This window comes from Dipodomys spectabilis, unplaced genomic scaffold (genome assembly GCF_019054845.1).
Source record: "Dipodomys spectabilis isolate Male_0828 unplaced genomic scaffold, ASM1905484v1 ptg000289l, whole genome shotgun sequence".
NCBI lineage: Eukaryota > Metazoa > Chordata > Mammalia > Rodentia > Heteromyidae > Dipodomys > Dipodomys spectabilis.
Genome location: NW_024870966.1, coordinates 4,930,676 through 4,954,884, shown reverse-complemented (window position 1 = coordinate 4,954,884; position 24,209 = coordinate 4,930,676). Strand labels below are relative to the sequence as shown.

The 24,209-nt window shown below is 49.0% G+C and overlaps 1 protein-coding gene across 1 annotated transcript; it reads left to right on the top strand.

Moving 5' to 3' along the window:
- The first annotated feature begins 5,351 nt into the window (after nucleotides 1-5,351).
- Nucleotides 5,352-7,876, top strand: Nkx1-2 (NK1 homeobox 2). The gene is made up of 2 exons (XM_042701467.1): nucleotides 5,352-5,568; nucleotides 7,158-7,876. Exons 1-2 carry the CDS (start codon nucleotides 5,352-5,354, stop codon nucleotides 7,874-7,876), a joined length of 936 nt encoding a protein of 311 aa, XP_042557401.1.
- The last annotated feature ends 16,333 nt before the right edge of the window (nucleotides 7,877-24,209 follow it).

Below are 24,209 nucleotides of genomic sequence, written 5' to 3'. Positions count from 1 at the left end.
ATGCGCTACACACTGGCAGAGAAGAACCCAGATGGTATCTGTGTCTTGGTTCTTTCTGGACCTGTGATCGCAATTCCTTCCTATGGTCTCAGCTCAGCTTTCCTCCCTTATTCCTTTTCTCCAAAATACACATCTCCCACTCTCTAGATTCCCAGTGTAATATGGCAATTCCCTCCCCTCCCCTCCTCACCAAGGACATGCAGTTGAAATCTCTTCTCTTCTCTCCCTCCCTCCCTCCCTCCCTCCCTCCCTCTCTCTCTTTCCCTCTCCCTCTCCCTCTCTCCCTCCTTCCCTCCCCCCCCCCAAAGTTTTTTTTTTGGTACTGGTACTCAGGCTTTAATTAGGGCCTCGTGCTCTCCCTTAGATTTTTTTTTTCCTGTTCCTGGGCCTTGAACTCAAGGCCTGGTCACTGTCCCTGAGTTTCTTTGTGTTCAAGGCTAACAATCTACTTACTTGAACCACAATACCACTTCTGGCTTTTTCTGAGTAGTTAATTGGAGATAAGCGGCTCATAGACTGTCTGCGCTGGCTTCAAACCATGATCCTCAAATCTCAGCTTCTTGAATAGCTAGGATTACAGGCATGAGCTACTGATGCCCAGCTCCCTTAGCTTTTATGCTCAAGGCTGGTGCTCTACCACTTGAACCCACATCTTCAGTTCCAGCTGTTTTTTTGGGGGGGGGGAAGGGGTCTGGTCATAGAGCCTGAACTCTGTGCCTGGGCGCTGTCCTTCAGCTCTTCAGCTAAGGCTAATGCTCTACCACTTGAGCCACAGCGCCACTCTGGCTTTTTTCTTTTTTCTTATGTGGTGCTGAGGAATTGAACCCAGGGCTTCAGGCATGCAAGGCAAGCGCTCTACCACTGAGCCACCTTCCCAGCCCCTCCAGCTTTTTTTTTTTTTTTCTGGTTAATTGGAGGTGGAAGTCTTATGGCTTTTCTGCCCAAGTTGGGTTTGACCTGTGATCCTCAGATTTTATTTATTTATTTTTTTGTCGGTCGTGGGGCTTGAACTCTGGGCCTGGGCGCTGTCCCTCAGCTCTTCAGCTCAAGGCAAGCGCTCTACCACTTGAGCTACAGCGCCACTTCTGGTTTTCTGGTGGTTTTTATTGGAGATAGGAGTCTCACGGTCTCTCCTGCCCGGGCTGGCTTTGAACCGCGATTCTCAGATCTCAGCCTCCTGAGTAGCTAGGATTACAGGCGTGAGCCACCAGCGCCCGGCTCCTCAGATTTTAGCCTCTTAAGTAGCTAGGATTTCAGGCGTGAGCCACCAGCATCACATTTATAAAGCTGTCTCTTTGGCATATGTCTTACCCCCTCCCCCGCAGTGGGCAGGCCCACACTGAGGGGTGTTACCTAGAGAGCTATAATTGTGTTTAATTCCAGAAACATAAGATTTTATCTAAGGTGCTTAAGGTGGTTTGTAATATTGCCTTCCCTCCCTTTGCATAAAGGCCCAGTCTCTCCATTGTTAATACCATTCACAGCCCAGACAGCAGCTCCCCAAAGCTATGCTGGAATTACTCAGTGTGCACTAGCCAGGGAAGCCTGGCACCATTGATGTGCATCAGTGCCTCTGGGATAGCCTTTGCCTTCTCCTCCAGATACTATCTAAACTGTGAAATTCATTAAATAGCCCCAGAAATGGATCAGGTTATTTAACACAACATCCCTAATGGTGCAATAGCTCTGCTGTCCACGCTGATAGCGAACATTGTCTTGAGTAGTGTTATCAGCCCAGGACACCCGCTATGAATATTGATCCTGGGCTTGTTACAGCCATCACTTACCATCAGGACAGGTCAGGGTTGGAACCCACCTAGCATCAAAGCAATTTAAAGACAGCACTCAGGCGGAATGCTAATACCCATGCTGGAAAAAAAAAAATCAAATCAACTCCATGCAAGGGGAAGATGGCTGGCTGGATGTGGACATATGCACTAAATAGGAGCAAGCCAGTATAAACACATGTCTACATAAAGCAAGTAGCTTGAAAACAAATTTCCTTAAGCTTTCTTATGTGATTTCCTCTTAAGCTGAAGATCATATCCTGGCTACTCAGAAGGCTGAATCTGGGGATCACAGTTTGAAGCCAAGTCTATGAGACTTATCTCCAATTAATTGAACAGTTGGATGTGGAACTGTGGCTCAAGGGGTAGGTAGAGCCACAAATTTAAGTGAAAAAGCCAAGTGAGAGTACAATGCCCCGAGTTCAAGCCCCAATACTGGTAACGTACAAGGAGGGGGGTAAGAAGATGTCATTTTTTGTTTGTTTGCTCTAAGTTGATGATTGAGAGCATGCTCTTAGGCCTCTTCTGTCCATGGGCACAGCAGTGTTTGTTACCTGTCATCTATGGATGAAGGCCAAGCACTGAGCAAGAGTCCACACAGCCTTGTGCTCCATGGAGCACACATACAAGAAATGCTAGAAGCCGGGTGCTGGTGGTTCACGCCTGTAATCCTAGCTACTCAAGAGGCTCAGATCTGAGTGTCATGGTTCAAAGCCAGCCCAGGCAGGAAAACTGGAAGTGGCTCTGTGGCTCAAGTGGTAGAATGCTATCCTTTTGCTGAAGAGCTGAGGGACAGCACTGAGGCCCAGAGAGCAAGCCCCACGACTGACAAAAAAGAAAAGAAAAGAAATGCTAGGGGAAAAAAAGGCAAGAATTTTTAATTCATTACAAAAAGTTCTTAAAGATCTACAAGTTTAAAGAGTATGGCCTTTAGAGTGGAGGGTGAAAACAGTCCTAGTACTCAATGTACATATGTGCAAATGGAACCAAATGTGCAAATGGTAACTTGAGGGGATGGGTGGAGTTGGGAGAGATGGGGGAGAGCCAGGGAAGGGGTTACATTGGTCAAGATGCATTTGTACGCATAAACTGACATGTTAAGTTGAAACCCCTTTGTGCCACTACTTAAAGAAGATAATAAGAAAAAGGATGGCCTTTATATGTTGTTGACATTCTCTCTCATTGCTCTTTTCCTATAGTTAACACCCCTAGACTTCAGAGGAAAAGTAACGCATACAAAAGAACACCTACTCATAAAATGTAAGCAAAACCTTGTAAGGCGATTTATCAAGTGTAAAACAGTGATTCCAGTTGTCCTTGCTATGCCAGAGGCCTTCCTTGTCCCTCGTGAGGGGATATAAGTTACCTCAGGCATGCTAATTCCCCCACCCTGTAAAATACAGGAAAGTAGTAAGAGGAGGATTGGTAGCAATGGTAGGAAATTGCACATAGTATTTTCATTCTGGAGCAACCTTATGGAGATCTAGCTTCCTGCTGTCCCGAGGAATCTAATCTGTCTGTCTGTCTATATCTATAGGTGTATATACATGTATATATATATATATATATATATATAATACAATGTTATTGTTTGTATCTATATTGAGTGTACTTAGGATATAGATAGATGATTGATAGAGACATCTTTACATAGAGATGCGTGTGGGAAGGAAAATGTAGACGCTTTGAAGTCAGTAGTGGAGGGGAAAGATTTGGGGAGGCTGGGAGCATTCAAGGCCCTCATCTAATGCTAAAGGGGAAAGGGGAAGATTTTTTTCTTCTTCTCCTTTTAAGTAAGTGAGAACCAGGTGAGAAAGAGTTGTCTAAACAGAGAAGAACTCTCAGTGTGTATTCTGGAGTGTTCTGACACAGCACCTTGGCTTCGGGGTGCTGTCTCTCCGTTCCAGGGTTGTCTGTTCTCTGGGTTTCCTCCTTTGAAACATTCCTTTGGGCCAGAGATGGTCCGGTGGGTCTGGGTCGGGCAACTTCCTGTCCTGAGCTTTAAAAGCACAATCCATCTTCTCTTTGGGACTGGAGCTGGTTTGAGTGTCGGCAGGGCTTTCAAGTCCGCAGGGAATATGGTGGCTACCTCGGGGAGGGGCCGAAGGTTTGAATGAGAAAAGCTACTGGGAGCCGGGCTCTAAGAACGCCTCTTCAATAACAGATGAGATTAGTAGCTCCCAGCCCTTGAAGAGAAGACTTCTCCTCCCCTTCCTACTTCTTATCTGCCTTAGACAATATTAATTGCTAGGTCATTGTTTGGAAACAGCATGGGGCCGGGAAGAAAGGAGAAGCAGTCTTCTTGGTGGAGGCTCCGAGTGGAGGGGACTGGAGAAAGCCTCAGAAACTACCACGAAGCAAATACCTACTGCTTTCATGACTGCCAGTGACAAGAAAAAAGTTATATTAGCGCTGGTGTGGTGGCTTTAGCTTCCCCAACAACTACCACCCCAGGAGACCTGGAAGACTCAGATGGGGCCCATCTTAGTCTCCCTTCCCTGATCTTAATGCAAACCAGCCAGCCTCTTTTAACCTTTTCCTTCTTGGGGACAGAGCTCAGAACCCTGGTGAGAATCAAGGCCTGCAGCGTTTTAAGGGCCGGGTCCTGGGGACTCAACACACCTGGGCAGCTCCCCTCCGCCCGTGTCCCCTGCCCCGAGCCTGCCACTGGTCTCCCTTGGTTCTCTGTCCCTGCAGAGCTTTTGGGGTAAAAGAGAAAGCCTCCTCTCCGGTGAGAAATACCAAGACAGACGGTAAGAAATAAAACCAACCAACCAAGCAACAAACAAAGATCCAGCCCTGGTCCAGCCTAGACTGTCTCGCGAACTCTCTACCTCTAGACAGACGACTTGCTCTCTTTGAACCTCTGCATTCTCTTCTTTCAAAGGCGGTGGTGGTCTACGCCAGGCTCCCCCCCCCCCTCACAGGGACTCCCAGATCCGCGAGGGAGATGGCGGAGGCCGCAGCGCTTTGTGCGCGGTGACCCGCAAGGCCGCCAAGGCTTTCCCCTCGGATGCGTTTAGACGACTCTGGAGCCATCGCGGTGGTTCGCGAGATGCGCTCCGCCTCGCCTTGGATGCCCTTGGTCCTGGCCTCCGTGGCATCCCCAAGTGGAAGAAGGCAGGTGTCCCAGGGCGAGGACGCAAACTCAAGCCAGAGGGAGCTGTGTGTGCCCCGAGGATTCGGGGGGGGGGGAGGGCTGGGGCGAGGGAGGGGGGAACCTGGGCCGAGCCAAGTTCTGCAGGTCGGGTGGAAACTCGTGCAATCCGTCGCGCTGTCCCCGCGTGTCAGGCGCGCGCCCCGCCTCGCGGAGCCGCCTCGGCCCCGGCCAGCGGACCCTGCGCACCCACCCTGCCCGCGGCGAGGGCCCGAGACACCCAGGTGCCAATGGGCGCGCGGCCCCCCGCGACTCGTTTCCCGCCCCGCCCCCAGGTCCCCTCCCCACTTTCCCTCGGCGGAGTCAACTCAGATCCGGGCTGGAGGTCGTCGGGCCGAAAAGCTACCCCGACGCCTGGCGATCCCGGACCCCGAGCCGCCGGCCCCCGGGGCCCGTGGGCGGCCGGCATGCTGGCGTGGCAGGACGGCGGAGCCCAGGCGGCGCCCTCCCACCACAAGATCTCCTTCTCCGTGCTGGACATCCTGGATCCGCGGAAATTCACGCGCGCCGCGCTGCCGGCGGCGCGCCCGGCTCCTCCCCAGGATACCGGCGAAAGTTTGGCCGCGGCCGAAGCTGCGATGGACGCCAGCCCCGCGGACCCGCTCCGAAAGCACGAGACCCCCGGTAAGCTCCGGAGGCGCCCCGGGGACAGCCGAGGCGGCGCGGGTAGCGGTCGGAGGCGCACGGGGGGCGCAGGTGAGGCGCGCGGCCAGCAGGCTCGGGGGCTGCCGCCGGCGCCGCGCCCCTGCACACCCAGGCGTGCAAATGCCACCAGTCCAAGTGGAAAGCGAACGCCCGGCCTCCCCGGCCCCCGCACCCTCCTCCGACTGGTACTCCACGCCCTCGCCACGGGCTGGAATAGAGGTCGTGCGACCTTGGCGTCGCCTTTAGCATCATCCCCATTTCAGGGGTGAGGAACCGGGTCGGGTGCCCTTCCAAGCCCTGCGAGACACCTGCAGGGGCCGACGCGGCCTCGGCCCGCGACCCAATAACGGACGGGGCGGGGAGGGGGAGCTGGGGCTGGGCTAACTTCGGGTACTCTCTCTTCGGGACCCCGTTTTGACTTAGCCCCGACGTGGACGGGACCCCCGAAGGAGTGTCCAGCGCAGTTGGTGGATGGAAGATTACAACAAATCAAACCCAAACCGGGACTCCTGCCTGGGGGTAGGGGTGGGGGTGGAGGCGGGCTCCAGATTCCTTGGAGGGACCTCTGGGGTGGCGGCTCAGGTCTTTGGGGAGACTGGGAGCCGCATAGCCCCCCCACTTCTCCCCCAAGTCAGCAGGGGTCGTCTGGGGACCCCGGGGGGCCTCTGGCGGCCGAGCTGGGGCCCGGGGTTGCGGATCTGGTAATTGTTCCGAGAGTCTCTGGGAGGGGCCGCCCCCCCCCCCCCCCGCCCCATGATCGATATTCTATTACTGGCGCCGGCATATCTCCTGCCCGCAGCTTGCAGGTACCGACTTCAAACCCCTTTCCCTGTCTGATCCTAATATCGTTCGATTAAAACTTACCTTTAATAGATGACATCTATCGATCTGGCCCCGCACAAATCTGAAACTCTATTAACACGGCAGGGGAGAGAAGATGGGAAAGGGGGGCATTTCACTTCAGGGCGGAGGGGGGCGCAGAGTTTAATAACTTCTTTTTTAATTGCTCGGAGTCCCACATCTGAACAGGTTTCTAGGGACTGGGGAGCGCGACGTGAACCGCACTTGACGTCTCGACGTCTTCGTGTACCCCCTGCCCCTTCCCCCTGAACCCCTCCCCCTACACCCCTCCCCCAGGTATCCCTCCCTCTACACCCCTTCCCCCTGAACCCCTCCCCCTACATCCCTCCCCCAGGTACCTCCCCTGCCCCAGGTACCCCTCCCCACGTACCTCGCCTCCATCTCCCCCCCATGTCTCCCCCACACCTCCCCTCACAGCCCGGTTGCCCAGTAACGTCGCCATCCGCTCTTGCTGCGGGCCGCCAGGCATTCACCGCGTCCTTCTTAGGCCGCCCGCGTGGCGGTAGATTGGTTCAGGGCAGGAGGACTCGGTGCCCCAGACTCTGCACGCGCGTTCGCGCGTGGCCCGGGGGGCGGGGTGGTGAAGCGCGGAGCCCGATGGAGCCGCTGAGTGGGTTGGCAGGCAGGCTGCCCGGTTCTGGGGAGGACGAGAAGATCCCGGGATCCAGACCCACGTCTTGTCACACCCCCCCTTCTTCTTCACGCAGACGCCGCGGGCCGAGGCGCGGGCCCCGCGTCCCCGCTGGAGGGCTCTGAGGCCGAAGACCTGGAGGACGCGGACGAGTCCGGGCCGGCGCGGCGAGCGGAGCGGGCGGAGCGCGTGCAGCCGGGCCCCGCGGGCTCCCCCGAGGCGCGGGCGGCGGCGGCGGAGCGCGGCGCGGGCGGCCTCCCCGCCTCCCCGGGCTCCCCGGGCTCCCCCGGCTCCCCGCGACCCCGGCGCCGGCGCGCCGAGCCCAGCGGGGCCAAGCCGCGGCGCGCGCGCACCGCCTTCACCTACGAGCAGCTGGTGGCCCTGGAGAACAAATTCCGGGCCACGCGCTACCTGTCGGTGTGCGAGCGCCTGAACCTGGCGCTGTCGCTCAGCCTCACCGAGACGCAAGTCAAGATCTGGTTCCAGAACCGCAGGACCAAGTGGAAGAAGCAGAACCCGGGCGCCGACGGCGCGGCGCAGGCCGGGGGCGGCGCGCCCCAGCCCGGGACGCCCGCGGGCGCGGCGGGGACGTGCGGCGGCGGCGGCGGCGGCGCGGGGAGCAGCCCCGGCCCGCCCGGCCCCGCAGCGCTCCCCTTCCAGACGTTTGCCCCCTACTCCGCGGCCAACGTCCTCTTCCCCGCCGCCTCCTTCCCGCTGAGCGCCGCCGCCGGGCCCCCCTTTGCGCCCTTTCTCGGGGCCTCCTACTTGACCCCCTTCTACGCCCCACACCTATGAACCTGGAGCCCCGGGGACCCTCGCATCGTCCGGATCGAGACTGGCTGGCCTGGTCCCGGGCGCCCCCCTTGCCCCGAGGGGCGCAGGCGCACGAGGGCCACCCTCTCGCGGCCCCCCATCTCTCCCGGCAGCCGGCGACACCGCCAGGGGGCCACCCCGTCCCGCGACCTCGGAGCGGCCCGGGCCGCGTCCTGAGACAAGGCTGCCTCCAATGCTCCACTCCTACGGCTCGCTCTTCGCTCTTCGTTCAAGGGCTTTCTCTCTTCTTTTCTTTCTAGGATTAGGGTACTCGGCGCTGGGCTGGAGCGATGCTCACTGCACCAAGTCTAGAGATGGAGTCTCGGTAGATTCCAGCCCACTCTGAGCGGAGGAGCTTCCCCCCCTAGCGCTTTCCCTCTTGGGGTGTGTGTGTGTGTGTGTGTCTGTCTGTCTGTCTGTCTGTGTCTGTGTGGGTCTGTGTCTGTGTGTGTCTGTGTGTCTCTGTGTGTGTGTGTGTGTGCACCGGTACTGGGGCTTGAATTCAGGACCTTGCGCCCTCTCGCCTAGCTTTTTCGCTCAAGGCTGACAGCCCGCCATTTGAGCCACATCTCCACTTCTTGCTCTTGGGTGGTTAATTGGAGATCAGAGTCTTACAGACTTCCCTGCCTGAGCCGGCACGGAACCACAGTCCTCAGATCTCAGTGCAGCTAGGATTACAGGCATGAGCCACTCATCCTGGCTCTCTTGATAATTATTGGTTGAAATAGAATGGCTCCTCCCTCTTCCTGAACAAAGCTGGGGAGAACTGGGTGCTTGCTGCAGCTGTGGAATGGACTACTTTTTGCATGAGTAACTGAACTTTTTAGATCTCATTCAAGGTTTGGACATAAGAACCACACTGATAAATACAAAAAACGGTTCATCTTTCTGAGCAGATCAGAAGTTTGTGCCAGGAAGCGTGGCTCAGGGTGGAGTCTAGATTCACCTGCTGGGGACAGCCTGGCTGCACTGCAGGCCTTGAGAACACTTTGGGAAGACCCCAAATTCTTAAAGATAGTAATGAGGGTAGGGAGCAATGATCCAAAGAATCTAGATTAAATCTGTGTAGTAAATCGACCTGTTTTGCACAGTGGGCAGTATTTGATGAAAACTTTAGGCCTGGCTCTAGATTTTCGCGATCAGAACCAAATTTGGGTAGAGTTAGCTCCACAAGCATGTGGACACATATCACAAAGTTTGGGGTTTGTGTGTGTGTGTGTGTGTGAACTGGGGCTTGAATGTAGGGCCTTTGTACTTTTGCTTGGCTTTTTGGTTCAAGTCTCTTGTTCTACCACTTAAGCTACACCTCCGGCTTTTTTTTTTTTTTTAATCTCAAGGTTAACATTCTACCACTTGAGCCACATCTCAACTATGGCTTCCCTCCCCCTCAACCCCCTAGTTAACTGGAGAAAAGAATTTTTTTGATTTATCTACCCAGGTTGGCTTTGAACCACAAATCTTTAGATGTCAGCGCACTGAGTAGATAGGTGGCTTGAGCCATTGAGTATAAATTTAACATTTTTAGGTCATCTTAGATTCTGACTTGTTCCAGTTTCTCCATGATGGTGAATGAGTGAAAGGTTGTAAGGGCTGGAAAGGAAACAGGATTAAAAGCTACCCAGAGACGGAAAGTTTGTAGGAAGTGGACTCACCCGAGCAGCTTAATACATGTGTTTTCAACTCCTGCTTTGAACATCTGTCTTAAAATCTGGTTCCTGGGGGCTGGGAACGTGGCTCCGTGGTAGAGCGCTTGCCTCGCATGCATGAGATCCTGGATTCGATTCCTCAGCACCACATAAGCAGAAAAAGCTGGAAGTGGCACTGTGGCTCAAGTGGTAGAGTGCTAGCCTTGAGCTGAAGAGCTCAGGGACAGCGCCCAGGCCCAGAGTTCAAGACCCACGACTGACAAAACAAAATCAGGTTCTGTAAAGATCCCTTACCAGTTTTGTGCAGACTATTCTACCATCAGCGTTCCATGAAATGTGATGAGCTGCTGGCTAAGCTCAGAACTCAAATGACCCCCAACTCTATGCCATCTATTTTATTCTCATTTGTTTCCCTGCTTTCTTACTTTGATTAGCTATTTGGATACTATGTTCCTGGTTATTTCTTGGTAGCCTATCTCACTGATAATTAATGAGCAGTGTCTTCAAGGTACATTGGTAACGTGAAAACACTATATTATAATCTTAAGTTGCCTATGGATGTTTTTCTTTGTTGTGGTACCAGGCATTGAATTTTGGGGTCTTGTGATTGTTTGTTTGGCTGGGCCTTCTATTACTTGAACCATGCCTTCAGCCCTGCTTTGTTCTGGTTGTTTTAAAGATGGAGTCCAAAGACTTTTCTGCCTGGGCTGGCTTCAAACTGCCATCCTCAGGATCTCAGCCTTCTGAGTAGCTAGGGGTATAGGCTGAGCCACCATGACAGGCTCCTAATGATCAGGAATGGTAGAAATTAGAAAATATTCCCTATTTTTCCTAACTTAACTGAAGACTTCATATTCATGTGACTCTAAGCTTTTTTTTTTTGGTCATGGTGCTTGAACTCTGAGCCTGGGCGCTGTCCCTGAGCTCTTCAGCTCAAGGCTAGTGCTCTGCCACTTGAGCCACAGTGCCACTTCCAGTTTTCTGGTGGTTTATTGGAGATAAGACTGATGGACTTTCCTGCCCAGGCTGGCTTGGAACCTCCATCCTCAGATCTCAGCCTTCTGAGTAGATAAGATTACAGATGTGAGCCACCAGTGCTCGGCCTGACTCTAAGCTTCGAGAGTAGATATTACTTATGTATGATTTGCTATTTAGATGCCTTTTCTTTTATCTAGATGAATGTTTCCAACCAATGCATTATAGCTCTAAAAGACAATTGGTGCCAGATGAGATTAAAAAATGCAATTACTGTAAATAGAGAATATAATTTTATTCACTTGCCATGTTGGTAATACTTTCTAAAAATAACTGTTGGTTCCTCCAAAGCAACATTCCATGTGCATGACAGGGAAATTCAAAAGCTTGAAGGTAAGATCTGCAGCATAGAGTTTAAAGTTTTTGGTAGTCCTGGGGTTTGAACTCAGGGCCTCTGGCTTACAAGGCAAGCATGCTACCACTTGAACCACACCCCTACCCCCTGAAGGCTTTTGTAATTTTTTTCCCCAATAACATCTTCTGTTTTTGTGTGGGGCTGGTCTGGGACTTCTGTTCCTTTAACTGTGCCTCCTGTATTGCTGGGATTACAGACATGCAACACTCTGCCCAGCTCAAAGAGGATGAATTTCTGTGACACGTTGGGAAATATTTCATTCCAGTCCTCTCAGGTACGGTAATCACAGACTTCAGCCGAAGAGTAGGAGCAGGGAGGGAGGTGCAGACTCTTGTGTGAACTAGCAACTAGCTTGGTGCTGTGATTCCTAATCCTTCCTTCTCCCATGCACTGTCACAGGAAAATGCTTGAAGCATGTGACTTTGGACTTCTGCTGTTTTAAAAGCCCGGTGGCTTTCCAACCAAATCCTTAGATTTCATTCTATCGGTGTGTTGGTCTAATAAATTCTTTTTGTAATAATTTTTTGTTTAATTATTCATTGGTCTCCACTGGCAAAGCTTTAAGTAATATAATCATCAGGGGCTATAGTTAGGTTTCCCCACCCCCTATCAGCCAGCACTCAAGAGTGTTTCCAACCTAATAGTACTTCATTAAACAATCCTGTTACACTTAGCTAGACACCCATGGCAAAGCTGCAATGGCAAGTAATTTATTCAGATGCATATTTTGGACCATTTCTCTAGCACAAGCAATCTTCATTAGTGACTACATGTATTATATCTATGTATTAAAAATCATCTGGGAACAGGTGGCTCACACCTCTAAACTACACAGGAAGCTGAGATCTGAGAATCATGGTTCAAAGCCTGCTAGGGCAGATTAGTCTGTGAGGCTCTTATCTCCAATTAACCAGCAAAAAGCCATAAGTGGAGCTGTGGCCCAAGTGGTAGAAAACTAGCCTTGAGCCAAACAGCTAGGGAACAGCACCCAGGTCCTGAGTTCAAGGTCCAGGACTAGTACCCCCACCCCTACCCTCAGACACACACAGTGATGTGAGTCATTTGGGCATTTTGTGGTTAAGGGGATGTGTCTGGTGCTGGAATGCAGGGGTGCCCTTTATTCTTCATTCTTCCCCTGTTCATACCACATTTCACTTGTTGAAGAGTTGCCATAATGTTTTCCATAGCCTTGTACCATTTCATGCTTCCAGTGCTTCATGGGGATCTCATTTCTCCACATGCTGGCAACACTAATTATTTTTCTTTGTCTTTCATTAAATTAAAACCATTCTGTAGGTTGACTTGTTGATTTGTATCTCCCTAATCTGTAATTTATATCTTGAATGTGCCCACATGTCAAAGGCTAGGTCCCAGCCTGTGATAACATGGAGTTGGTGGAACCTTCATGGGGCGGGGCTTGGTGGAAGGAAGTGAGGTTATTGGGGGCGTGTCCTCAAGAGCACTCTCCCTTTTTCCTTCTCCCCTCTCCTCTCTTCTCACCCCACCTCTCCTCTCTCCTGGTCACAATGAGGTAAAAAGCCGTGTTTCTACTGAAGCCATGATGCTCTGCCTCAACACAGCCCCAAAGCCATGACCAAAACTTCTGAAACCACAGCCAAAATAAACTTAGGTTGATTCTTTCAGGTATCTGTCATTTGTCCATGGTCTTGCAGAAATGTCTGCTCAAGCAAGATCTTTGCTCATTTTCTTTTTTTTTTTTTTTTCTTTCTTTCTTTTTTTTTTTTGTCGGTCGTGGGGCCTGAACTCTGGGTCTGGGCGCTGTCCCTCAGCTCTTCAGCTCAAGGCGAGCGCTCTACCACTTGAGCCACAGCGCCACTTCCGGCTTTTTTCTTTTTGCTTATGTGGTGCTGAGGAATTGAACCCAGGGCCTCATGCATGCAAGGCAAGTGCTGTACCACTGAGCCACCTTCTCAGCCCCACTCATTTTCTTTCAAGTTGCATCCTAGCCCAGCTTTTTTTTTTTTTAATTATTGTCACTACTGAGATTGAACTCAGGGCCTGTGCTTGCTAGGCGGGTTCTCTACCACTTGGTTATTTTCAAGCTTGGGTCTTGCTGCGTCCAGCATTGCAAGGTAAACAGGTACCTAGAAGGGGGATGGCGTGGTATGAGAAAGAAACACACAAAGACAATCTCAGGAACCAAAGTGGAGAAACCAGGGGACAAAGCCCCTAATTCTTCTCCCAAGCAGATATTATCCAGCATGGAGTTGTAGGAAAGGCAGCAAACTTTATACATAACTAGTGATGAGTAACATCACTTCTCTAACATCCTTCTGAGAGGAAAGTAACCTCGAGCCAAATAAACTATTAAGCTAACATCCTTGAGTAAACTGGCTACTTTCTTATCTTAGCCTTAGAGAAAGGTTAGGGAGCCAAGCCAAGAATAAACTCTTAAGCTCACATTCATGAGTAAACTAGCTATCTGCTTATCTTGGTTTGGGAGATGGGTGGAGGACAGGGCCTAGGGCCATTCTTTTCTTATGCTCACCTCTGCACTCTGCCTCAGTGACCCTTGTCTTAGGCATCCCTTGCGAGGTACCTTTGCACGTAGCCTAGGTGCTTTCAGCCTTGCTGAGGGAGATCTGTGGTCTTCACTTTTTCATGCTCCGGTCAGCCTGGGCTTTAATCCACCTACTCAGGCTTTCCCGATTGGCTGGGGTGGGAGGTACATGCCATGGAACCCAGCCATTGTGCTGTCCTCATAGCTGAGTGGCCTGTGGCACTGTGCCCAGACATTCATGAGATAGAGTCTGATGAACGTCTGTACTTGTTGAAGTTGCCTTTGAATCATGATCCTCCCATCTCTGCCTCCTAAGAAGGTATGATTGAGCCACCTGTGAAACTATGTAGATCGAGCTAGCGTTGAACTCATGATCCTGCCTCCACTTCCCAAGCGCTGGGATGGCAAGCATGTACCATCACTTCTAGCCCGTTGAGTTTAAAGACTTCCTTATATATTCAAAACATTCCTATTCTCTCCTCCATTTACTTTGGACATTAAATATATGATAAGTATATAGCACAAATATCCCCTTCTTCCCTTCTTTGGCATAAACTTTTACTGGCCACCAATCCTGTACCAGTTGTGGCCCTAGGCTCTTGTAATACAATGGAGAGACCCTGGTGTGGTTTCCAGGAGAAGTCAGGTGATTGAAGGTCAAGTTAACAGGAGGAAAATGTCACAGCTTCCTCCTCTGGCATTTGTGAGTACATATACTACCAAGTGCACCTTTGCCAGACTTGCCCAGTTCAGGTGTGGGTGTGTTTACAAAGATCTTGCCACACATTGAGAGCCTCCAAAGTGATTCAAAGTATTCCTTGTGTTCCTGAGATGAACCATTTCTTCCCCTTGGAAAGAGATCATCTTCTGTCTGGCTTCTAAAATGAAACTACCTTCAGTGACTCAGAGACCTGTCTGGTCAGTGGCCCAATTGCATGCATTTATGTGTTTTTTTTGTTGTTGTTGTTGTTGTTTTTTTGTTTTTGGTCAGGTCGTAGGGCTTGAACTCTGGGCCTGGGCGCTGTCCCTCAGCTCTTCAGCTCAAGGCTAGCGCTCTACCACTTGAGCCACAGCACCACTTCCGGCTTTTTTCTTTTTGCTTGTGTGGTGCTAAGGAATCGAACCCAGGGCCTCAGGCATGCAAGGCAAGCACTCTACCACTGAGCCATCTTCCCAGCCCCTGCATGCATTTATGGAGTTGGAAAACATAGCAGTGGATTCACTGCTGATCTCTATTTTTTTTCTCAACTCCAGAAGAATTCCTACAGGATAGATATAGGATGTTATATTTGCTCCTCTCTTTAGAAGTTTAAACATTAGTATCATACCCCTAGAAATACCTGGGTCTAGATGTGGGTCTTTTTTTTTTCTTTTTTGTCAGTCGTGGTGCTTGAACTCTGAGCCTAGGCGATGTCCTTAACTCATAGCGGCACTTCTGGTTTTCTGAGTGGTTTATTGGAGATAGGAATCTCTTGGACTTTCCTGCCCAGGCTTGTTTTGAACTGGGATCCTTAGATCTCAGCCTCGTGAGTAGCTAGGATTACAGGCGTGAGCCACTGGCACCCAGCTAGATGTGGGTCTTGATTTTCAAAGCTGAAATAAAGCCACAGACTCTCTCTTTACTTGCTGTGTGCCAGGCCCTGTGCTAACCCCTAGGGTGCAATGGCTAGCCAGAAAGACCTGAACTTGCCCTCCTGTCATTCCATAGATCAAGTCTAATGGCCTTGAAGATTGTTTTAGTTTTAGTTTTATTGGTACTGGGATTTGAGCTCAGAACCTTGTTGTTGCTAGGCAGATACTCTACCACTTGAGCCATATTCCCAACCCTTTTTTGCTTTAAGTTTTTGTTTTGTGTTTATATGACAATACGAGGGTTTGAACTCAGAACTAGGTGTGTCCCTTAGCATGTTTGCTCAAGGCTGGCACTCTACTACTTGAGCCACAGCTCTACTTTGAGCTTTTTTGCTGGTTTATTGGAGATGAGAGTCTCACAGACTTCCTTGCTAGGGCTGTTTCAGACTGAGATCCTCAGATCCTGAGCCACCAGCACCTAACTTACAAAGCTATCTCTGGTATATGTCCTACTCTGTGGTCCTATCTCAGTGGGCAGGCTCAAACTGAGGGGTTTCCCCCGAAGAGTTATAATTGTATTTGATTCCAGAAACATTAGATTTTATCTAAGATGCATTAAGGCAGATTATGATACTGCCTTCACTTCACTTTCTGACAGTCTACAACACCTGGATTAAGTTTTTTTTTTCCTTGGGTCTCCAAGAGTGAGTCCATGGATACACAAGGAGAAATAGAATAGCAAACATTTATTGGAGAAAAAGACAGCAGAGTCCCTGCTAAACAGAAAGTGCCCTTTTTAATCTTTATTATCTTTAAGTAGTGGCAGGAAGGAGTTGCCATTTAACAAAGCAACTTAAGAATACAATATATCTTGGTCAATGTTACCTCTTTCAACATTCTCACCCATCCTTCCCATAGGAGGAGTTCCAAGGAAGGACACCACCTGGAGGTATTGTATAGGGTCATTGAGGTGAATCTAGAAGAGAGTTAGGTGACTCAAGATCATTGGACAGCCTGAAGGCTGAGTGTCTGCACGTAGTCTGCACGAGTTCCCCACGTGTTCTTCTGAGTGGGTAGTCATTCCCATGCATACCTCTGGGCTCCAATCAGCTCATGGTTTACATGCAGGGCCAGTGGACCGTGGTGTGATGCCCAGAGGCCCACATTCCAGACTGTGCCAGATCGTGGTGACCTGATGTCTAGTGGCCTGCATGGAAGCCTGCTCAAGGCCATGTGAGGGATGCAGAACCTCAATGGGCAGGGAACTTTGCCCTGATTGCCCAGCCAGGCTCTTTCTCTGCTCTCACAAGGACTGGGGAAAAGAACCTTTGTTCATCATTGTAAAATGGGTGATAGCAGTGCTGTGGTTGAACTTCTGGGTGGCTTAGAAGTGGCCGGGTGTTTGCGAAGAGCCACATTTACTAACGTTTCTATCAACTCACTTTCCTGGATAGGATAAGTGGGACGTGGGGAGGTCTCAAGTTACTTAGCTAATCTGATGGGGAGTCAGAGTCAGTCTGACTTCTGGATTGTCTGACTCCAAAGCTTGCTGGCTCACTGTAACAGCAGGCAGGGCATGGAAGGTACCCTGGCACCTGACCAACACTTTTCTTGGAATAGAGAGCACATTCAGCCGCTCCAGTGCTTCTGAATGTGGCAGTTAGGTTCTCAACCCAGGAGACTGGAACTGCCACTCGCTGGGTCCCTTTGATCTTCTGATACTCTGTACCCTGTTTTGTGAACTGGGAGGACCGGACACAAATAACTCAGAAGATGGAAGAAAAAAAGTGTACTTGGCCTGGGAAGGTGGCTCAGTGGTAGAGTGCTTGCCTTGCTTGCATGAGGCCCTGGGTTCGATTCCTCAGCACCACATAAGCAAAAAGAAAAAAGCTGGAAGTGGCACTGTGGCTCAAGTGGTAGAGCACTAGCCTTGAGCTGAAGAGCTGAGGGACAGTGCCCAGGCCCAGAGTTCAAGCCCCATGACCGGACCCCCCCCCCAAAAAAAAAATGTACTTGACAGGAGGTGGAGATGTAAGGATTACGGTTTGAAGCCAGCTCAGACAAACAAGCAAGTCCATGAGACTCTTATCTCCAATTAACCACCAAAAAGGCAGAAGTGGAGCAGTGGCTCCAGTGGTCTAGTACTAGATTTGGGTGAAAAATTTCAGGGTCTCAAGCCCTGAATTCAAGTCCCAGGACTGGTGTGCACATGTAAACACATGCATCCATGCATGCATGCACGCATGCACACACGCATGTGCACGTGTGTGTGCGCGCGCACACACACACACACACACACACACACACACACACACACCTTGAAATCCACGGATGCCATGATATATATTTAAATAAATCCAGAATTTAAAAACAAAAGTTAACTTATTTAATGAAAAGAATAAGTTGAACAAAAATGGTAGAGAAGAATAATTTCTTTTCTCTGAGTTAAGGATTTATCTTTATCATTAAAAGCTTTTCGGGGGAGGATGGAGGTTAAACCACTACCAAGGAAGTGACATCCACAAACTCACAGCTTCCTGGTGACCCCCAAAATTGGGACTCACACTGCTGCCCAGGACCTGATTTTTTCAAAATGATGTGCAATTCTCAGCAAAGTTCTGAGCAAAAAATAGTAAACATCGTCAGTAACGATGTGGCAATTTATAATATCATGTTGCAGTTATTAATAACATTTGAACTCTAAATGAAAAGACTCTGAAAATGCTTGTGGTTATAGCTTCACTGTGGGGGAGTTTTCACAGTGTACAGGTATATGAAATCATGTACATGTTAAAGATGTATATATATAAATATTGATTTGCCAATAATACCAATTTATTATGCAATAAAATTGGAAAGAATCTGAAAACTGCATTTTCAACAATGTAAGGGAAACAGTTTGTATTGTTTTCAATGAGTAAATGGTGAGATTTAGTAATTTTTATGATAGTCCTCACTTAAGAAAAAGATTCAAAAGCTAAAGTCCTCAAAAGAAAAGTGATAAAAAGTTATCCAAGTTTCAACATCCAGTTAGCCTTCAGGGAATCAATAAAAAAAAATTGCAAAATACACTGAGCTCCTTAGTACCTAAATTGATAAGGATGTAAATATTTAACTAGAATTTGAGATTTATCTCATTTTTAAATCAATGAACACTGCAGTGTTTTCTTTCTTCCTTCCTTCCTTTGCTTATTTGTGTGTGTGTGTGTGTGTGTGTGTGTGTGTGTGTGTGTGTGTGTGAGTAATGGGGCTTATACTCAGGACCTCGTGTTCTCAAGAGGCAATGCAGTGTTTTCAAAATAAGTATTGCTTATAACTCTCTGCTTCCCTTTTTCGGGCAGCATTGAGGATTGACTTCTGGGCCACCAACTTACTAGACAGATGCTCTACCATCTGCCTATTATTTTTGAGGTAGGGCCTTGCTTTATGTCCACCCTGGGCTGTGCTCATCCTATTCATGCTTTCTTGGAGGACAGGTGAACAGCATTGTTCCCACATGTTGTGTTTCTTCCATAGCTGGCTGGGGTAACAGGTGCTTTGGCTACTAGCCATTGCTAGAGATGGAGTCTCAAACAATTTGCTAGGGTTAGCCTTGACTTGTGATCCCTGGGTCTTCACCTCCCTCCCCCCATTCCCAAGGCTTGAGCTACCATACCTGGCTCTTATGTTTTTGACTTAGATCTTTTTGTTCTTAGTCTAAATTCTTACTTCTGCCAGCTATGGTAGTCTGTCATCCCAGCATTTGGGAGGCTATAGCAAGAGAAACATGAGTTCAGGGTTAGCGTGGGCTACATAGCAACTCTGTCTCCCTTCACCCCTCAGCAAAATAAGCAAACAGATTGGATTAAGTGTCTCAGTAGGGAACATAATGGGGATGGGACACTTGGCTTAGGAAAATAACTTGGCAGACTGGTTTTTGGTGACACTGCCTGGTTTCTACCTTGGACTCATGGCTTTCTCTGTCCTTAAAAATGTCAAGATTGGAGCTAAGGGTGTGCTTAATGGTACAGCATGTGATTAGGAAGATGAGGCTCTGGGTTTTATTCACCGTACCAAAAATCCAACCAACCAGTCCTTCCCCTCAAAAGGTATGTGATTCCTTTAAAAGAGCTTGTGTGTAGCTCAGTGACAGGGTGCTTGTATAGCAAGTGCAAGGTCTTCCCTGGGTACTATCCTCAGTATGGAGAAAAAACAAAACAAAAATAAAATGAAAGTATTAGAATGAGTCTTTGTACTTGTCTTTAGCTTGAAAGTCTATATCAATAATCCACTCAAGCCATGGTTCCAGTTTGGTCTTTTGCTGGTTAATTTGGAGATGGAATCTCACAAATTTCTTTGCTTAGTCTGCTTTGATACCACGACCCTGCAGATATCAGTCTCTTGAATAGTTAGGATTAGAGGTATGACATATTATGGCAAAAAAAATATTGTTTTTCCAAGAGTGACAATGAGCTGACGAGCTTCCTGGTTTCATACATGGAGTCTTATTGATTGATTGATTGAGCAGGGCTTCACAGGCTGGCTTTGAACTCACAATTCTTTTGCCTCAGTCTCTCAAATGTGAGTGTTGTGCCATTGAAGGTGATCACCATGTCTGGGTGCTGAGTCTCTTTTTTAAATCCTTGCTATTGATTTCAATAGGCCTCACTTGTAACTCACTTGTAACTGGTGAACTCAACTGATTGTCTCCCTCCATTCCTCTTCCAGAATTTTATGTTTTCATTCTCTTACTCAGTTTTGCAAGCTTACAGTCCCTTGTTCCAGGCCCTCTAAGAGGCCAGCTTGCTTTCAGATCTCTGGCCCCATGCTAAGAACTCACCCATTGCCTTTGCTCTTACACATAACTTAATAAACTTATCAGGCTGGTGTTACATTCCTTTAGCACATGACAGTCTTTCAGTGTGTGATTCCTCTAGCAAGGGCCAGTTGAGGATGTGGCTAAGAAATAATGCTTTGAAGTAGCCTCCTGCTTTCACTCAAGCTGCTAGGGCTTTGATCCCAGTGGGTGTCACTCTGCTAGGGTGAAGAGAGTTGTGGGGACCACCCGGGCTTGTGAAATCCCAGGATCTGATGCCTAATAATGACCTCTAATGACTGCCCCAGGAGGTACAGATGAGCTGTGACAAGTGCAAGATGATAATGGTCCTTTGAAAAACCACAGCGAGCTGGGACAAGTGACAGGAGTTTATCCATAATCCCAGCTCTTGCAAGGCAAAGGCCCAAGGATTGCAAATGTCAGGCTGGCTTGGGCTACACAGACCCTGTCTCAAAATCAAATCAAATCAGAATAAAACAAAGGGAAAAAGGAAAGAAAAGAGAAATGCAGCGCAGAATTGGGTGCAGAGAGGAAGTAAAAGTCTTGTAAGACAGGTTTTATCATTGTGAATATATACCACTGAAATCCTAGCAACTCAGGAGGCTGAGGTCTGAGGATCCTGATTAGAAGCCAGCCAGGGTCGACAATTCGGACAGGCTTTGAATCTCCACTTAGCCAACAAAAAGATGGAAATGGAGATGTGGCTCAAGTGGTAAAAGCACCCAGCCTGAGTGAAAAAGGTAAGCAAGGGCATGGGGCTCTGAGTTCAAGCCCTTAGTACGATATTAAAAAAGAAAAAGAGATCACATCTGGTGAAGATGATAGGTAGATAGATGATAGGTTAGATAGATAGATAGATAGATCACTTGAGCTAAGGAGACAGGAGGTGAATAATAAGGGAGGCTGGAGAAGAGGAGTCTGCAGGAGGTGCTATGGGGAGCTGGGGAGACTCTTACAGTCTAGGGAGTATGAAGGATCTTGCCTGGAGAGGGACAGGAACTGCAGCTGACTTCTAAGGTCAAGTTTAGCAGGAATAGCTACTCTTCAGGACCTTGTTTTACTGTAAAACGTGAGTCAGTCTACAGTGCCCTAGCTCAGACTTAGGTCCAGAACTCTTCCCAGCTGTCTATCCCTGGCTCTCTCTGCATGGGTTTGCTTAACCTATTCTCGACAGATCCCTACCTGGGTAGCTTGACAGCCTCTTCCAGATAGAAGTGCCTGTCCCAACCAGCCTAGCGGCAGCAAGGAGCAATAAGTTTTGTGTGCTGCTGTCTTCTGTTGGGAAGACATCTTTGAAGAGTGAATATGACTTGGAGGGAAGGGAATGTTTCTTATTCCTGTTGGATAGAAATTACTGAAACTTGTGTAGGCTCATTATTCTATTTCTTCGCTGGCTGACAGTGTGAATTCCCAAATGATTGAAATTTGAAGTCCAAGTGTGTGCACACGTGTGTGTGTGTGTGTGTGTGTGTGTACGTGTGTGTGTATGTGTGTCTGCATGTGTGCCTGCGCGTGTGTGTCACTCATAGCAAGTAATAAAAAGTTGATAATATTGCCTGGTGCCAGTGATTCAGGCCTATAATCCTAAATCCTCAAGGTTCAAAGCCAGCCCAGGCAGACAAATCTGAGAGACTTATCTCCAACTAACCAGCAAAAAACAAAAAACAGGGCTGGGAAGGTGGCTCAGTGGTAGAGTGCTTGCCTTGCATGCATGAGGCCCTGGGTTCCATTCCTCAGCACCACTTAAGCAAAAAGCAAAAAGCCGGAAGTGGCGCTGTGGCTCAAGCGGTAGAGCGCTAGCCTTGAGCTGAAGAGCTGAGGGACAGCGGCCAGGCCCAGAGTTCAGGCCCCACAACTGGACCAAAAAAAACACACCAAAAACCAAAAACCAACAACAAAAAACCCCTGGAACTAGAGTTGTGGCCTAAGTGGTAGAGTGCCAGCTATGACAAGGCTCTGGGTTTAAGCTCCAGCACACAACACACACGCACATGCACACACACATGCACACGCACATGTATGTGCACACTAGACAGTAAAGGAAATAACGAGAATACTAAATTGTTTTTGTCGTTCACACAAAAGAATTTAGAGTTGTCTGTACAAGAAAATCAACTAAGTGGCGCTGTGGCTCAAGTGGTAGAACGCTCGCCTTGAGCTGAAGAGCTGAGGGGACAATGCCCAGGCCCAGAGTTCAGGCCCCACGACCCGGCCCCCCCCCCCCCCCCCCCCCCCCCCCCGCCAAAAAAAGAAAATCAACTAGTCTTTCCTTTTCTGTGTGACTGCAGCTTTTTTAAGGTGGCCAAAGTTGTTTTTTTTTTTGTCTGTTGTGGGGCTTGAACTCTGGGCCTGAGCACTGTCCTTGAGCTCTTCAGATCAAGGCAAGTGCTCTACCACTTGAGCCACAACACCACTTCCAGTTTTCTGGTGATAAGAGTCTCACTAACTTTCCTGCCCAGGCTGGCTTTGAACCATGATCCTCAGATCTCAGCCTCCCGAGTAGCTAGGATTACAGGTGTGAGCCACTAGTGCCAAGCTGAAGTTGCAAGATTTGTGTTCATATCAATTGAAGACACCTCATTTCCTGATTGACTCCCTTCCTTGGGGTCCCCTGTGGTCTCCCCAATGTGAAACACCTTGCAGGGTTGGCACCTAATGCTCTCAGGGGATGTTTATCAAATGAACAGAAGGAATTCATATGTTTCAGGTATTTGCTATGTATTTCCATGCTTGTGGTTCCCGTGGGTTGAACTGCTTGAATCTATGAATGTTTCAAGGACTCAATTATCTTTCTAACACAAGATCTGTTCTTGTATGTTTCTAGATTGTCAAAAGAAAAGATATACAAAGTGCAACTCTGTTTCTTGGATCAAAAAGAGCAACTTTGAAGTTCAGATGGTTCTATCTAGGCAGTTTCTATCTGCACAGTTAAGTTGAAAAAAACTGCTAGCTGAGAAACCATAAAGTATTATCATGATCTTTGTACCCCATTGCCTTTTTCTGATAAGAGAGAAGTGATTAAAAAAAAAAAACCCTAGGGATTCTCAGCAGTTTCTTGAACATTAAGGCTTTTTTTTTTTTTTTTTTTTTTAAATTAAAGTGCTGGCTATCTGTGAGTCCAAAGGCATTGTAGCATGCTTTCATATGGCCCTCAGTCACCCTCCTGAGCTCACCTACTATTTGTTAAGGAACAGGGGAGGATTCATGGATACTGTAAGAATTCCAAGAGGCACACTGTGTTTTATGTACTTGCCTAGGTTTGGGAGCAGAACCTTAGAAAGAAATGCTCCTTTTCTGACCCCTGGGGAACAACTCCCAGCAAGTTGGTCATAATCTATTGTGTGGTGTAAAGGGATTCAGAAATAAAAGGCAAGGTTCTGCAATGAGTGTGAGCAAGTGACCTTAGTCTAAAGCAGATTGAGCCCAGGAGGGTGGAATGGTTTATGGTATCTTGCTTTTCCCTCCCTCCCTCCTTCTCTCCCTCCCTCTCTCCCTTTCTTCTCTCTCTCCTTCCTTCCTTCCTTCTTTCCTCTCTTTTTCTGGGCCTTGAACTTAGGGTCTCATGTTCTCATTTGGCTTTTTCACTCAAAGCTAGAGCTCTAGTTCTTAAGCCATACCTCCACTCTGGCCTTCAACTGGTTAACTGGAGATAATAGTCTCTCAGATTTGTCTGCTTGGGTTTTCTCTATTTTTTTACCTCCTTTCTCTTGTTGTTCCAGTCTGGGGCTTGACCTCCTGGCCTTAGCCTTTTCTTCTCTCTGTGTGTCCTTCTCTGTGTCTGTGTCTGTCTGTCGGTCAGTATCTCCCTCCTCCTCCCTCTTCTGGGTGTGTTCTGGTACAGGGGCTTGAATTCAGGGCCTGGACTCTGCCCCTGAGTTGCACAAGGGGGTACTAGTTGAGCCACAGATCTACTTTGGGCTTTTTGTATGTTAATTGGGGATAAGAGTCTTCAGGCTTTCCAGCCCTGGATGGCTCTGAACTGCAATCCTCAGATCTCAGCCCGAGTAGCTAGGACTACAGATGTGAGCCACCAGCACCACTGCTGTGCAGACTCTGCTGCCTCAGAGCACACGCTACTCTTCCCCTTCCACACTGGCCTGATTTGACCTCCAGGTCAGCGAGGCCTTCCTCCTACCTCCTTTGTCAGCCTGTGCGCCTGGAGGCTGACCTGGAGGGAGAGGCTGCCTTAAAAGGCTCTTAGGGCCTCTGGCTTCCTAAAGATGAAACTGTCCTGTGGGGAGAGACTTTGTGCAACGCACTCAACTCCCTCGAGGATGACCTTGGCCCGAAGGTGGCCTCTCCTCAGACTCCCCTCTCGGTGGGGGTCTGCAAACCCCACCTCCAGCCCTCAGGTCTAGGCCTGGCAGCAG